Below are 16,961 nucleotides of genomic sequence, written 5' to 3'. Positions count from 1 at the left end.
AATATTTTCACTTCTCATTTCGTTCCGGACCTATTTCTAGACTAAAAATTTATTTCAAAAATAGATAAATGAAATTATATTATCAAATTGATTTCTACTCCAAACATATTTTTGAAAACGAAAAAAAAAATAGAAAAATAAAATGATTATCATACTTGTTCAACGTAATCTCAATAGAAAAAGAGTAAAAATAAAAAATAAATCATTTACATATTTCCTCAAACTAGATAAATATTAGAATACTTTCATGATACATTCTTTCTAAATTGATGAAAATAATATGACCAATGACATAGCACCACAAACGCATCAAGATTTCCTGTCCAAAAATGCATCAAGTTTAGAATTGCCCGGAATTTTCGGATGCTAATAAATAGGCCTAAGCCAGGCCAAGCAGGGCTATAGATGAACTTTAGGATGCACGCTGCGAAAGGAGATTTGCGGAATGGATTATTGGAGGTTGAGCTAAGTCGACTCGCAGTTTGATGAACCAAGTGTTGAGTAATTACTGGAAAGAGGCGAAGGTAATCTATTATATTTGAAAAAAAAAAAAAAAAAGCATCGGTTTACTTTTCATTTCTCAAATGTTGTGTCGAGTTGAGTAATTATGTTCATAAACTAAAATAAAAGGAAAGATCTATGCAATTTATGCTCCGTTTGTTTCTTACAAAATGAATGATTCGATTTTTTTAAAAAATAATTGCTTATTTCTCTCGAACTATTTGGTTGATGAAAAATATTTTTATTATTAACAATATTTTATTTTAAAATATTTTTATGGATGATGGAAATGTCTTTGGAGCATATATTTTCATAAGCTATACAAGTGATTATTTATGGGATAATATTTTTTCAAATTATTTATTTTCACAAAATAAATGCAGTGAATTTAATATATTCTAATTAAAGCATAATCAATTATCGAGGTGGAATTGTGTTTCCTTTACCCTCTCTCATTTCTCGCTGTTTTCTTCGCTTTCCTTTTGCCCTCTCCCTCCCCACCGCCGGCGACGGCTCCACCACTGAAGTCGTCCGCCGCCCCCGCCGCCGCCCCACCGGGTCCAAGAACAAGCCCAAGTCCACCCCGAGGGCTCCCTCTCCCTCAGCCCCTGCATCCGATGTCGCCGCCTCTCTCCAGAGCTTCCGGATCCGAAGAGGGGTCCCGACGCTGCTCCCTCCGAGATGGCCTCCGCCGCGACCCATTCCGGATCCGAGAGACCCAAGACAGATCCGCTCGAGATCCGGCTCCCGCGGGCCCGCCTCCGGTACCCGGGGGTCCGCACGCGAGGCAAAGAAACCGAGGAGATGAATTTAGGGGCGAGGTCGAATCGGGAACCGAACCGAACCGAACCGAGCCGGCTGGTTCAGGTCACACGTGGAGGCGATGGTTGGTTCTTTCTTTATTTTTAATTTACGAGGTGGGGCGAGGATCTGCTCGTGTCTGCTTGTGACGCCGTGGGGCATTATCAGCCCGCATTCCTGATCTGCCCACCTCTTTTTTGGCAGTCGATACTTTAGGAGGAGATCGCTTTTTTATGTAAAAGTTGATACTTTTTGGAGACGGCTTAAATGTACGGCAAAACGAACCAAGCGGACAACTTCTTCTGCTGCTGCTAAATCGACAGCGGCCCCACGAACTCCGTCTCTCCCCCATTAAAGTCCCATCTTTCGTGCGCAGCTCGGGTTCCCGGTGAGCGCGAGAGATGGGTAGCTCGGGTTCTCGTGATGGTGGCATCAGGAGGAGCTCGAGGGCTTTTCTACAACTGGGAAGTGAAGCAAGAGATGATGGGCTCCTCCTACAAGGAGCAGGTTGTCACCATCAATGGACGGCACCCGGCCCCCACCATCCAGGCTCATCATCAGGGAAACAGAGTTTTCGTCAGGGTTACCAACAGGTTGAGCCAGAATGTCGCGATCCATTGGCACGACACCCAACAGGTATGGTGGCGAAACCCATGGAAACTGTGTTTGACGAAGATTGTAATGAGAAGTTCATGCGATGATGGGTTCGGATTGGATTGAATTGCAGATTCAAAGTCTAGGGAGCGATGGAACAGGTGATGTAACTTTCACCTATATTTTCATCGTCCATCAGGTGAGCCCTAAGTACAATGATCATTCAATATCATGTTCATTTGAGCTTTGTCTGACATCTGTGGGAGGTTCGAGCTGATTCCACCTCATTTGATGAATATGTGCGGTAGGCATTTAATGTCTTATCTTGCAAAGGGATGTCATTTATACTTATATCCTTCATTGCAGCTTGGAAAATCTCAGTACGACTCCTATTACACAATGCAAATGGTGGCTGGACTGCATGGGTTGATCGATGTTTTGCCACTGTACAGCATGGCGGAGCCATTCGCTCAAAGATTATGACAAGAGCATCATCCTCGACAACTGGTACTACTAAAGCTATCATGATTGGGCGGCAGAGCCTGAGGTGATTAATTTGATTTGATTGCCTCAATTATGAAGAACTTAAACAGCAGTTTCGCTCATTTGTCGTGTTTGTTTCATTCTCTTTTTGTTGCTTGGATTGCAGTCTTTGCTGATTCCCAGGAAGGGAAAGTTTGATTATGCTGAATCGACCACTCCAAGCTCATCCAACAGCTCGTGATGCGATCAATCCTGAATATCCCCACTGGAGGGTTATCCCTGGTAAAACTTATCGCCTCAATATTGCAAGTGTGACTGTTCAATCTGCTCTCAGCTTTAGGATTGAGGTATACTTTCATTACAACCTACAAATTCTCTTTTTGTTGCTTGGATTGCAGTTTCTGCTGATTCCCAGGACGGCTCGTAATGCCATCAATCCTGAATATTTGCACTGGAGGGTCGTCCTTGGTAAAACGTATCACCTCAATATTTCGAGTGTGACCACTCATTGTACTCTCAGCTTTCAGATTGAGGTATACTTTGATTACAACCTAAAAATTGTTTCTCTGGTTTGTTTATTTCCTCGCTTTCTATAATGAAGTTTCCACTTCTGGATCATATACTTTGAGCTTTTCGATGTTTTTAAAGACTACTAGATTGAAGAAATTTCAGAGATAGATATGCAAGATGAAGCGACCCTTCATTTTTTTCGTACTTAGGACCTCAACCTTTGATTTGCAGGGTCACAACCTTACTGTTGTTGAAGTGGATGGGCACTATGTAGAGCCATTTGTGAACCAAAGCCTGATCATCTACTCGGGTAAGACATACTCCGTCAAGATCAAAGCCGATCAAGATCCGTCGAGAAATTACTTGATCACGACCGACATTGTTGGCCAGAATGCCACTGCGACAACCCCTCTCGGTCTGGCCGTGCGCAGCTGCTCCCCACCCACTGGCCCGATTCGGAATGGCGTCACACCACAGTCAGTTCAGAGCCTGGGGAACAAAGCCTGCCAAGGTAATATATGTGGCAGGACTAATGTCTTAGTTAGAGAGGCTGTTTTGATCCCTTGTTTGAAATTAAACAATTTGAGGTTATGTTTCCTAGAGGATATAAGTCCGAGGATATTTATTATCTTTTAAGCAAAAGTTCGCTCTTTTTCTTGAATCTTTGAAAAGTATGATTATTTTTCTCCTGAGGATATAAATTGTTTTTTTGTTTTGTTTGTTAGCAACGGAACTGTGCGCATCATGAATGAAAAACTATAAAAGAAGCAGAGCCCTGCAATGTTGGGTTTGATGCTGCAGAGCATATAGGCATTGGATGGCAAAAAGAGAAGCAACAGAACTGTGGACACCGTTGGGTTTCTATGCCTTTTCGTGACTTGCGATTGGCAGGGGCTCTAGGGCCTTTCTACAACTGGGAAGTGAAGCAGGAGCTGATGGGCTCCTACAAGAAGGAGGTCGTCACCGTCAACGGACAGACTTCCGGCCCCACCATCCAGGCACATCAGGGAGAGAGTTTTCGTCAGACTTGCCAACATTTTGAGCGAGAATGTGGCGATTCATTGGCACAACACCCAACAGGTATGGTAGCGAAACCCATCGAAACTGTGTTTGATGAAGATTGTAATGAGAAGTTTATTGGATTGAATTGCAGATTCAAAGTCTAGAGAGCGATGGAACAGGTGACGTCATTCCAAGGCCCATTTCAGAAAAACTTTCACCTATATTTTCATCATCCATCAGGTGAGCCCTAAGTACAATGATCATTCAACACCATGTTCATTCAACATCTGTGGGAGGTTCGAGCTGATTCCACCTCATTTGATGAATATGCGCGGCAGGCATTTAATTTCTTATATTGCAAAGGGATGTCATTTATATGTATATGCTTCATTGCAGCTTGGAAAATCTCAGTTACGACTCTAGTACGATTCCTATTACACACAATGCAAACGGTGGCTGGACTGCATGGGTTGATCGATATTTTGCCACCACCTTACGGCATGGGCGAGCCATTCCTTTACGAAAGTGATCATTCCGTAAGACAAAAGTACCAGTAAGATTACAACCGTGAACTGGCTAGAGGCAGGAAACTCGGCATGGGCAATAAGTCATTTCGATGGCATCAGACATAGTTATCTGTGAACTCGCTAGAGGAAGCAAACTCGACAGAAAAACCATATTGCCTGATCATGAAAGTGACCATTCCATAAGACAAAAGTACCAGTAACAACCAAGAAGATGACAGCCCAGATTGAACAGAGAACCATAGAATGTCTCTTATCTCCCCAGCTTGCTAAATAGTATGAAATTATGGGACCATTATGTCCATTACCGCATGTCAGGGCCATTAATATCGTTCTAGGAGTTCTCAAGAGACCCATAATGAGATTGGTATTGGGGTCTCAGTTAAATTCCACAATGATGACATGCAAAAATCCACGGCAGTGCCAAAAGGAGTGTGCCTGACATTGGCATAAGCAACGAATAAAAAGAGATATCTATAGTAAGTGGAAATGTTAATACAATTATGTACCTATCGCTGGCTAAAGAGCATTTATTGCCACAACATTCTTTCTGCAGTATTTTCATAACGTCTAGCATGATTCATGGAGTATAGAGCCAAGATCAACTATGAAAGCTATTTCTTCTGCCATTAATTTCATAACGTCTTCATGTGATTCATGGATACTATGGTACCTAGCTAGACGACAAAAGCTATCCCCATGTAAACTGTGCTGTAAGTAAATATTGTACCCTTGATCAGATCAGACCATTTAAAATAGCTATTCCATTTAAACAAGACAATGGACAGCAACATTATTGGAGTAAATTAAAACAGACTAGATATCATGCTAAAATAACTAAGCTTTAGGAAAAGATGAAGACACTAAGTAAAAGATAACAGCAAATGGATCCATTTGAATAGCAAAACGTCACGGTAATGTGAACACATGCATGCGTGTGAACACATGCATGATTAATTCCATCTATAGAGAAGAACATCAACTGGATTAAATGAAGATAAACAGCCTTCAAGTTCGAATGCCAACCAAAAATGCTAGTTGAGCATGTAAAAACAAATATGAAAGCATGACAAGAACCTACTTCCACCAACTCATGACGACTTAGCTAGTTCAGAAAGACACAGCAGCAATTCCTTTACAAAAGCATGTTCTGACAAAAAGAATAAACTTTGTAAATCATCCAACAGTCCCATTCCATATTCAATCCCCAATCAATATTTCACAATCCTCTCATGTCTTTGCTTGATCAATGTGCATCACAAAACTTTGGAAAGTTGACAAATAACTAATATACGGATTGAACAGCAAGACTTTCCCAATGCATTGGGAAAAAAAGTTAACTATAGAAAAATTCGGCAATCAATCCGAATACCTTTAGCAACTTTCATTAATGTCCTATGGAATTCAGCCAAAGAAATGCTCCATTATAAGTTCAGAGAATGCAGATAAAATTTGGTTACAAATGGTACAAAAAGGAAAATGAAGATATACTTCCATGAGACAAAACCATCATATCTAAAACAGAAAACAAACGGAGAACAAATAAAAACCTTATTAAAAGCTAAACCCTTTACAATCAGTTGTCATCACCACAAAATTGATTTTCACGAGTGCTTGAAGGTCCCTGAGCCTGTGGAGATGCACGCATTGGCCAGCCAAGTAGTGGAGGTGAAGCAGGGGGGGTTGCATCTCGACTAGGAGAGAAGAGACTTAGCTCTACGAAAGTTGCCGTTGATGGGCCATCCTTTCCATAAGTCCGAAAAGAAATTGATCCACGCTTGGTCGAAGAGTCAGAATTTCTGCAGGGGCTCATTCTACCACTTTCCTCAAGATGGCTCAGATTAGCAATGAGTGAAACAGTCTCATTCTGATCATCACTAACTCTTCTTCTCACATCCAAGTCATTAAGCTTCCCCAATGCTAGAGAATCCGCCACTGGGCAGTACACCAGCAAGAAAATACACACCCCAGCACAACAGAAAAGGGAAAAGAAATGCCATGAACACAAGAGCTTCAAAAAGAACATGTTCTGGCTTAGACAAAACCGATAAACCAAGTAATAGGATCCTTAATGGAAGGAAACCCGAAACTGAGAATATCAGCACGTATACTCTTTTCTGCAGACCCTTATTAATGACTAATTTTAGGATCCGCCTTCCAAGCCAAAATAAGTAGGCAGTTAGGAGAAAAGCAAGAACCCCAAGAATAATGGTACTCATTAAAGGGTAAGTGCAAAACGCAGCACCTTCAGTCCTCTTCATAGCACTTGTGAAGTAATGCGGCAATGTTCGTCCAGTACTTTTAACGTTGCTTAAGCTTGGTCCAACTAGAATGATGATGAGCTGAAGAACAAAAACTGGGAAGCAGTAGAGAAGAATATAACCAATTGTTTTTCCATTCCAGTTTCTGCTTAAGATTCCTGACTCCATCTTCTGCAAAGGTGCCCGAAGGAGAAACACAAGAGTGAGGAACAAGCAAGGTTCTGCAAAACCAAGATTTGAGACGACATAACCTTCGCAAAAAAGTTTCTTGCCATTTGTAACTAACGGAGCTCAACACCTTCCCTTTCTGTCTGAGCAAGCTTAAACGGACAATCTCACCAAAACCCCACACGATCGTGAACACGATGAATATGATTCGGATGACCCACGGACCCGTAAAGTAACTGAGTTGGATGAAGTCCTGGCTACGAGTGCGAGACCTGAAGTAAAACGAGTAGATGGTGCATAGCAAACCCAGAAGAACCAAGAGAGCAACCAGACAAATGGTCACCACACCGAATGCTTCGGCAACAAATCTTGTCAGGTGCATCACCCGAAGCAAAGATTCCACGCATGCTCTCTGCCAGCATGGATGCACGAAACTTCTCTGATCGGACTACACTTCCTTCCACGATTAAACGGCAAAAGAAGCAGCCCCGGACACAATGCTGGACGACACCACAGACCCCGATTCCACCATGTACAATCGGTCGAAACGACTGTACACAAACACGGCCCCAATCACGTCATTAATCCGCTCAAACCCCAGTTCGCCACACAAACATTATCCCAAGAGGAACAGTGTTCATGCTCAGGTTCCAGATCTGCACACACGCAGCAAAATTCATCAGCCCGAATCCATCATCCAGGCATGCCAGCAGAGCAAAACACGACGATAACAACTACAGGCTTCTAACGACAATGTCCGGGCGATACAACCTCCCTCCTATTCGCGCAACATCAGCCAATCACAGAACCTTAACCCAAATCACAATTCGCGCAACATCAGTACATCACAACGACAGGCTCCCAACGACAATGTCCGGTGATACAACCTCGCAATCGCGCAACAACAGTACATCATAAAACCACAACCCAAATCAAAATCCAGACGCATACGGCATAAAAAAAATCTGAAAAAATCTGCACCTAACCACGAAGGAACGCCACAACAACCGAACAAAACCCCCAAAAAAATCGAAAAAAAATCGAAAAAAATCTAAAAAAATCTGGAAAAAATCTTTAAAAGAAAAAGACAACGAAAAACCACGAGAGCGAGTCGACACCGGAAACAACGAGCGAAAAAAAAACGCAGCGAGCGACGGAAGAGGCGGCGACGGAAAGCGGAGAAAGGCGGATCGATCGAGTCGAGAGAGCTCACAATGCAGAGGGCCTCGATCTGGCGGGCTCCGGCCGGCGAGGGCTCGAATCGCGACCGAGCGGCGCTGCCGAAACCCTAAATCGCCGGTGCGCAGGGGACGAGAGGTAGAGAGAGAAAGAAGAGAGAGAGGACGAAGGGCGATGGAATGGAAGCGAAGCGAAGGGAAGGCAGAAGGAAGAAGAGCGAGAATACACAGAGAGAAAGAAAGAGAGAGAGAAGAGGGGAGTTAGAGGGGGAGAGGGGAATAGGTGAGTGGGACTTTGTTGGAGACAGGCTGTCTCCAGCTGTTCTGAGGACCCCGAGCCTGCAGGTTCGGGTGTTGGGTTCGGGTGGTTCGGGGGGTGGGGCCCGTGCCCCGATCCTACGTGGCGCTGGTGTGGCGGCGTTCGCGTTGAGTGGAGACACGAGAGCGAGGGAGGCGGGGATGTCTTTGGAGGATCGAGTCATCGCATCCAATTTTTTCTTTTTTATTATTACCCGAAAATGCATATTTTCATTTATGGGCAATTAATGGCCCCGCGATAATATAACCACTCCATTAATTTACAAGTGTGTATTTATGTGTGTATATATATGTAGATATATTTATTAATTTGGTGATTTTGGATTGTGAATAGAAACGGAAGCGGAGCAAGAACAATTAATATAAGTAATATGACGGCATGAATATGACAAAGAAAGGATATCGCCAAATCGGAGATAATAAATTCCTTAGCTTGCACTTTCAGCGGGCACGTTTATTTTGCATAGAGTTTAATAGCTAGTAAGCTGATAATACGATACATGATGTAAGAAAAATAATGGAGAAAATTACCGAAGTAGTGTGAAACTTATTGTAATTTTTCAATTCCTTTTTTTTTTTTTTTACAAATTCAAATTTTAACATTTTTGTATTTATACTAATTTGGTTTGTCCGATCAATTTTGGTTGACAACACCGATGTGATGATATTTAATATTTTTTTCCTTTGTATTTTTTTTTCATTTCTTCTTCCACCAAAGGTTGGGCCGGTGAGGTTGACCTCGCTAGCCACTGTGGAGGCTCGCCTTGCTAGCCTAGCCTTTAGCCGACAACCGGCCAAGAGAAGAAGGAAAGTGAAAAAAAAAAATTAAATTAAATTAAATTAAATCTTAAAAATTGACATGTCGTCAATTGGACGTCCGAATGAACCGAATTGGCAAAAAAATGGAATTAAATTGAAAAAATTACAATGAGTTTTGGATTGTTTTGGTAATTTTCCCAAAGGAATGAGATTCATCTAATATTTACATATTTTTTTGGTAAAGAAAAGAGAAAGAAGTAAACCACCTAATATTTACATATTTATATAGTTTTTTTAGAAAAAATCGTGGAGAGCTGAACTTAACAAGTGGCAAAAAAAGTTGAACCCAATTTAATTTTGATGATTACAAAACTCACTCAAATATGCCATTGAATGTTTGGAAATTAAATAGTTGAATTTAAGGTCTTTTGTTTTGTTTTTTTTTAAAGGATTTGGAAAGACTAAAAAAGACTGTCCTAGCCTTGAAGAACAAAAGGCCTTGGTACGTAGCCAAGTAATGGCAAACGGACAAGCGTTTGTTGGACACCTGAGATTCCTCTAACTATCGAATTTCTAACATTTGTAACGGTGTCTAACGGCTAGTCGAGATTGTCTTTCTATACATAAGGTTGCCCATTGCCTTAAGAAATTCAAGAGCAGTGCATACTCAAAACTTACAATCTAAACTCTCAAAAAGATTGAACTTGTATAAAAAGCAAATTGCAAAAGAGTGCGCCCTATTAGGTCATTGTAATTTTTACTGAATTAAATTGAATTACTCTAAATAAATTATTTATGCTTTAATCAGCAATAAGATATCACGTATTTAACATGTACCTTGAAGTGGAACCTGTTCAATTGATGCTATAAGTTATACTGAAGTTACTATAAATGTATTTTTTTTTCTAGTTGCCATAATAAATATATGTTGTAATTCATAACTTATTCTATAACTGATTTAATTCAAATTTATTAAATGAAGTGAATTTTTTTCATGTAGTGAAATAATGTATACTACAAATTGTAAATTGTAATGCTTAAACTAAACGTAGTTCTTAGTTAAGTGACACTTATTATGTAATAAATTAGGCTATACCCGAAATCCTACATGTATAAATGAGGGCACGACATTGTAACTTTTATGAATTTTCTTGAATCCGCAGTTTTATTCTTTTAAAATAAATTATAACATGTCAAAACATATTTAAGGATATTTCTATAAATATTTTTTTTTTCTAAATTAAACTCAAATATCTTAATTATTTAAAAAAAAAAAAAAAAAAAAGAAAAAGTTGTATTACAAAAATTAAAACTCACTAACTTTGTCCTTATCCGAATTTTTAAGATATTAAAGAAATGAATTTCTTTAGCACAATAATTTTCTATGGAGGTACTCAATCTAATCACTCAAATAAAATAAAAAAACTCTACATTAAATTAACAAAAATTTATTTATCAAGAACGTAGGTCGAGTAGCTTGTCTATTCTTCTTTAGATTTCCAATTAGATATTTACTATTGTAATATTTTTTGTAAATGAAATGATATCATTAATGAATAGATTAAATATTGTTCTCTCTTTATCTATTTTTTCAAATTTAAATTTTGAAATGAAGAAAAGCAAGATAAAAAGTTCTATTACAAAAAAATTTCGCATTGTTGTTGTGTTTCAAAATTAAAGCTCACGGACTCTGTCCTTGCCCGTACTTTTCTGTTTTTTTTTTTTTTCAAAGTATGAAATAAAATCTTAATATATTTTCATTTTATCCACTTTTGAAATTTCAAACATAATAAGAGATAGAAATAAGGAGATAAGAAATCATTAAGTTAAAAGTCCATTGGTCGAATGTGACCCATGTTGTAAAACCATAACATGAATCAATGAAGTCCCACACTAACAAGAGTGACTAATCCGTCATTTCTAACTTGAATTATAATAGAATCACATCGGAGTTTTACCCTATAGATTTAAATGGACTATAAGTGTAGAACCACCCCCGCAAAGGGTTTCTATAAACCTCCGAGGATTAACTCTTCGAGGACCACAGTCGAAATGTCAATTCATAGTGGTCCAGCTCTCCCGTCCCACGTTTACTTAACTCTTCAAGTGATATCGAGATTGCGGACCACGTCCATGGGAGAGGCTAAGGACACAAAGTTTTGAGCACGCTTCTGAATGCTCCTGTTGAGTGGCACGCTCCCGGGGTTCATCATGTCATTTAAGTACAACATCCCAATAAAATATGCGTAATTGAAGCTCGGATGTCATGCCCCCGGGAGCATTCACTGAACTTGACGTTAACCTCGAGCTGTGAAACGTCCCTATTCAAGCTCCATCGTCAACTTCGAAAACCAAATTTTGCTCTCGGGACCTTTTTTTTTTTGTCGTCAGTTTACATCCTTGCCCTATTGTTACGGGCTTTGCAACTCTCTTTAGATATTCCTAATTGGAAGGCTTGTGCAGCAAAAGGGCTTCCTCGGTTAGTAAATATGATTTATGGCCAACGCTAGCCTTGATGCATGCAAAGTTACGGAGGCTACAGGTCTCTCGACATTGCGAAGCAAGCAAAGAAATTGGAACAAAGTTATGGAGGAAGATGAAGATGGAAGTGGAAGAGAGGATGTTGAGAAGAGGTGGGAGGTAGGGTCGCCAAATGGGTGGGTTGGGTCGGGCCAGGTCGGTAAAAATGATTCGATCTAAATTAACCTATTCATATGTTATACAAATTTAATGACTCACTAACGACATAACTGACTCGACTTATTACTTAAATATTTTATATTTTATCCAACAAATGAAATTCCAGATTTACCAAGTTAACCCATTTTAAGCTCTTCTGGTGTCTATGTCATTTAAATAAAATTGCTATTTAGACTATAAGATGATAAAGAATTGTCTTTCAACATTGCATAGAATTTTCAATTTTTGTATTGATTCTCGATGAAAAATAAGAGAAAGTTAGTACTTGATGGTGAATTTATAAAATTACAGCAATAAATAATATGGAAGAATTGAAATTTTAATTAAATTGAATGTAAGATATTGAAGAAGATAATTTATGCCGACTATAAATTTAATCGACAAGAATTAAGATAAGAATATTATGGAAAAATAATAATGCCAAATGCAACCAAGGAAATATATACTCAATAACTAGCAAGCAAAACTTGCAAGATTAATAGAACTAAAATACTGCGTAGTGGAACTTATTCAATTAATACTTTGAGCTATAAATAATCTATTAATAAATGTAATTGTCTCTATTCCATTATGATAAATATGTATTTTAACATTTTGTAAACTAATTTGACTCATTATATTAAAATAAAGTGAAATTGTTCACGTGATGAAATAATAAACACTCCAAATTATAAACAGTAATGTCTAAACAATATATTTTTAACTAAGTGAAACTTATTATGCAATAAAACAGGTGATACCTAAAATCCTGTATTTTAAATGAGGGCACAAAATTCTAAATTAAATGGACTTCCTTAAATTCACAATTTCATTGTTTTCAGAATAAGTTATACCATTGTAAAATATACTTGAAAATACTTTCTATTTATTTATTTCTCAAATTTAAACTTAAATACTTGAATTGTTGAAGAAAAGACAAAAAAGCTGAATTACAAAAATTGAAGCTCGTGAAATTTGTCCTTATCAATTTAAAAAAAAAATAAACAAAATGAATTTCGCTAGCCCAATAGAATTTATTTTGATGTACGGAATCTAATTATTTGAATAAAACGAGTAATGATTTAAATCAACGATACTTTATTCGTCAAGAACACATGTCCGTAATTTGTGCTAGTTTTCTTTAGATTTATATTGACAGGTTATCTGTACGTTCACTATTGTGATATTTTCAAAGGTGAACCATATCATCTATGAATAAACTAGAGATTATTATTTCTTTATCTATTTAAATTGTAGATTAAAAAAGACAAGAGTTACGTTACAAAATTATTTTTGCTTGGTAATTGTGTTTCGAAAATTTAAGCTCATGGACTCTATCCTTGTCCATACTTTTTTTCTAATTTATCCCTTTATTTCAAGTTTATATTCAGGTAAGACAAAAAATATTGATATACTTTCATTTTTACTAATATTTTGAAATTTAAACATAATAAGATATAGAAATTGAGCAATAAGAATTCATTAACCCAAAAAGCTTATCCCTCGAATATGCCCCACATGGGGAACCATACCACATGTCTTGCTACACAACATCAGCATGGGCAAAAGTGAAGTGCCAAGTGGCGTACACGAATATAGATAACAAAATCACATAGAATCTATTTACCAGATAGTGTTTTACCGACATCGACTTCTACAAATCTCTGGAGAATAATTCTTCGGGGATTGCGATGTCGAATTATCTACGTGCAAACACACATGTCAATTTATGGTGGTCCGACCCTTTGGTTCAAGAGCCTTCATTGAACTTGACGTGACCTTGGGCCATAAAACGTCCCTATTCAAGCTCCATTGTCAATTTCAATTAGCAAAATTGGCACTTTGGTCCTTGATTTAAGAAATTTCTGGGATCATTTCGATTTACATCTTTGCCTAATTTAATGTGATCTTAAGCATATTATAATTTATATGTGTGAGAGCTTATGTCAAAATCAAATATCAGTATATAAATAAATCCCGGTCTACCTTCTTCTTTTTTCGCGGGGGATTTATAGCTATCTTTGCTACATGGGCCTGGGCTTTCTCCAATCAGTGATGATTTGTGGGCCGGTTGAAAACGAGCTCCCAAGTTGCATCCAGTTAGGCACCCAATTGCGTGCTGTCAAAGAAGAGATCGGATATCTGACCTAAAAAAAAGAAAAAAAAAAGATCGGATATCGAATTTTAATTATTGATGACATATGATTAAAGGGTATTTTGATTATACGATAAGCGGATATCCAAATTAAAAGCTATCTTTATATAATATAAATAAATAGATAAAAAGTCCATTTGAAGATGACACCTTAGCTATTTACCTGCATTATTATATAAATTGGAAATTTTGATTAATTGCACCCAAAAATTCGAAAAAAATATACGGAAATATTTATTTTTTAATTCAAACCATGCTTTTAATTTTCAGCTCATTATTGGTATTTTCTTCTAGAATTTCTTTTTATCAGAATGGATTTCATATGTTACCAGGATAGATCAAGTGCGGTTTGACGCTTGTCATTTCTCTGGTTTAAAATCCCCTATTTATATTAAAATTACAACTATACCCTTGAGGGAGAAAAAAAATCCTCCAGCTTGAGCTGCTTTTTATTAATTATATAATTTAGTATCTGTTGTCGTAAGTCAATATTAAAAGATTTCCACATAATTTTGATCGTCCAAGTAAAAAAGCAAATAGTCAAGAAAAATTGTTATTAATATTAGACTTCGAAAAAGAGGAGTTAATGCGATAAAATTCTAGTATTAATCAAACTGTATATCGTATAAATGAAAAACATGCACGGATGTATTTAATTTGTTAGCTAAATTGCTCCACGTCCTTGGGCACCAAAGAAGGTCCTTGGGCACCAAAGAAGTAAGACCGCGAAAATAATTAGCAAAAGTAACGACTTTCCATACGTTCATTCTAATTTTTTTTTTTTATATATTCTTGAAACCCAAATTACATCAATATTTAAAAGACCTTTTTTTTCAATAATTTTGAAACTCAAATTACATTAATAATTGAAAGCGCTTAATTATATAATTTTGACGACATATACTTGAATCTTTACTATATAGTCCAAGACACTATATATATATATGGTCATAATTATATGCTGCCGCAAGCAACACCACTTCTTCAAGCACCACAAGGGGTGCATGAGCAGCTCGGCCCGCACCGGCAGTAGAACCGCCCCTTCTCAGCAGCCGCCGCAGCCGCCGCCAGCCCGCCACCGCAGGGTCTGCAGCCGCAGTTGTTCCCGGACAAGCACTCCTTGTGGCCCGCCCCTCCTCCGGCCGCCAGGGCCGCGCACCTGTCGCAAAACAACCAGCATCAAAACCGCTCAGACAACGTGAGAAACTCGAGTAGCTAGCCGGCGCCGTAGAATCCTCGGATCGACTCCGCCGCCTCACCTGCACGGGGCTCCGCCGGGGCAGGATAAGGGCAGCCGCAGCTGCTGTCGCAGGCGACGGCGACGCGAGTTCCGGTCAGGTCCGCCATGAGAACTCCTCCTTCGGCTCTGAAGCTTGCTTATATTACTGTGACTGGAAGAGGTTGAAGATGAACGAGGGCATCAGAAGGAAGGCGGCTTTTATAAGCAGGGCGACGATGGAGGGCCATGCATGGAGGATGGCACATGGTGGCACGAGCGGTGCATGTAGGACACGTGGCGCTTGCTTATTACTGCATTCGTCCGTTACGACTTTGACCGAGGGCCATGGAAACCCGCCTCCTTTGCTGAGGCTCCGTCAACGGTCGCTAAATTTTAGTATTTTTTAATACTGAATTTTAATTATAGACGCTCACCGCACTTAACTTTGAAACTTACTAATGAATAACTTCCGACCACTTGGGTATAATTGTGAAGATTGATGGAGTCGAAAAAGGTTCGAATAAAGTCCGACCAAAATCGGAAGGCCTGTCCATGGCAATCCGACCACCTAGATCGTGTAATATTAAAATTTGGCATTGACACTTTAGAGCAAAAATCCGAGGGACTAACTTTCCACCACAATATGAGGTAGAGTGAGGAACAATCCAGTTCAATCCGGGAACTGAACAAAACCGGTCCAAATCAATTGCTTTTAAGGTTGAAATTAAGGAAAACTGGTTGGGTTCCTAATCCGTGAACTTGGAACCAACTCAGGATTGGTTCAATTTCAATTCCAAGGCCAGACCGTTAGTTCTACCTTGGAATCATACGATTTCTGATTAAATCGCTTCTGCAATACTAAAGAATTGAAGCGTTGTGTTTGACATGAAGAAACAACTGCATAACTACTTGGCCAAACAAATATTTTTATAGTGAAATGGTACTATTTTTACATTTAATTATAAGAATATGATATTTTACCCTAACAAAAAATGGTGCGATTCTTGTTTCTGACGGTTTAGGAATTGACGATTCCAAAACATATCGATTTGATTCTCGATTCTTCACACAAACCGGAGTTTGGCTCACCATGGATCCAATCACCTATAATTTGGAATCGTTAAGAACAGCGGTATGGATAATGATGGATGAGCGAATAAAATCTTAAAGTACATTACCAAATTATTCTCATTGTAATTCATTTACCTCCGACTTTTTTTTTTTTTTTGACAGAAAAGATTCTTGAGTAACATATTTAGCTTCCTAGGAAAACACCATTAAAATGTTAGAAAAATTAAGATGAAACAAAAACTAAAAAGAATCTAGAACTTCATGGCCGTTACTGTTCAACAACTTCAAGCGCACGTCAGCCCTGCTTAGAGCCGCCCGGACATCCGGCTGTGTTCAATTCCTCTTTCTTTTCCTTCCTTTTTTTTTTTTTTTTGGAACTTTTGTTGCAATATTCCTCCTTATTCCTTAGTGTTCATCTTTCTAGAGAACTCCTCCATTTTCCATCTACTCTTTTTTTTTTCTTTTTTCTTTTTTTGGGTCCTACATTTTTCCACTACTTTCATCAGTCAAATACTAGCAAAATCAATCCATGGACTTTGCCACCTTGATCACCGCCTCTCCAAACCTTGGAAATCTCTCTATAGGAAAATTGGCATATCGTAGCTGATATTTGCCCCGCCATGACTCTTCAAGGCATATTTCATGATATCACGAAATCCTACGGTCGAGAAAAAAAGAAGAGGGAAAAGGTTCAACAGTGCATGGACAACCTTGACCGAGGTTGTTGTCCACACATGA

General features: G+C 38.6%; 1 protein-coding gene, 1 long non-coding RNA gene and 1 pseudogene across 2 annotated transcripts; 2 read left to right on the top strand and 1 right to left on the bottom strand.

Moving 5' to 3' along the window:
* Window positions 1-1,148: 1,148 nt before the first annotated feature.
* Window positions 1,149-2,599, top strand: LOC120295497 (L-ascorbate oxidase-like). The gene is made up of 4 exons (XM_039316698.1): window positions 1,149-1,938; window positions 2,030-2,095; window positions 2,263-2,443; window positions 2,546-2,599. The coding sequence occupies exons 1-3, from the start codon at window positions 1,726-1,728 to the stop codon at window positions 2,377-2,379; spliced, it is 396 nt and encodes a 131-aa protein (XP_039172632.1). The 5' UTR covers window positions 1,149-1,725; the 3' UTR covers window positions 2,380-2,443; window positions 2,546-2,599.
* Window positions 2,600-3,331: 732 nt separating this feature from the next.
* LOC120295496 lies at window positions 3,332-4,311 on the top strand. Its single transcript, XR_005552897.1, has 4 exons — window positions 3,332-3,400; window positions 3,615-3,969; window positions 4,043-4,131; window positions 4,288-4,311. It is a non-coding gene; the product is annotated as an uncharacterized LOC120295496 (long non-coding RNA).
* A 1,463-nt stretch (window positions 4,312-5,774) lies between these two features.
* LOC120296326 lies at window positions 5,775-8,242 on the bottom strand (annotated as a pseudogene).
* Between the last annotated feature and the right edge of the window lie 8,719 nt (window positions 8,243-16,961).

This window comes from Eucalyptus grandis, chromosome 7 (assembly GCF_016545825.1).
Source record: "Eucalyptus grandis isolate ANBG69807.140 chromosome 7, ASM1654582v1, whole genome shotgun sequence".
NCBI lineage: Eukaryota > Viridiplantae > Streptophyta > Magnoliopsida > Myrtales > Myrtaceae > Eucalyptus > Eucalyptus grandis.
This window is presented reverse-complemented; position numbering and strand designations above follow the sequence as displayed.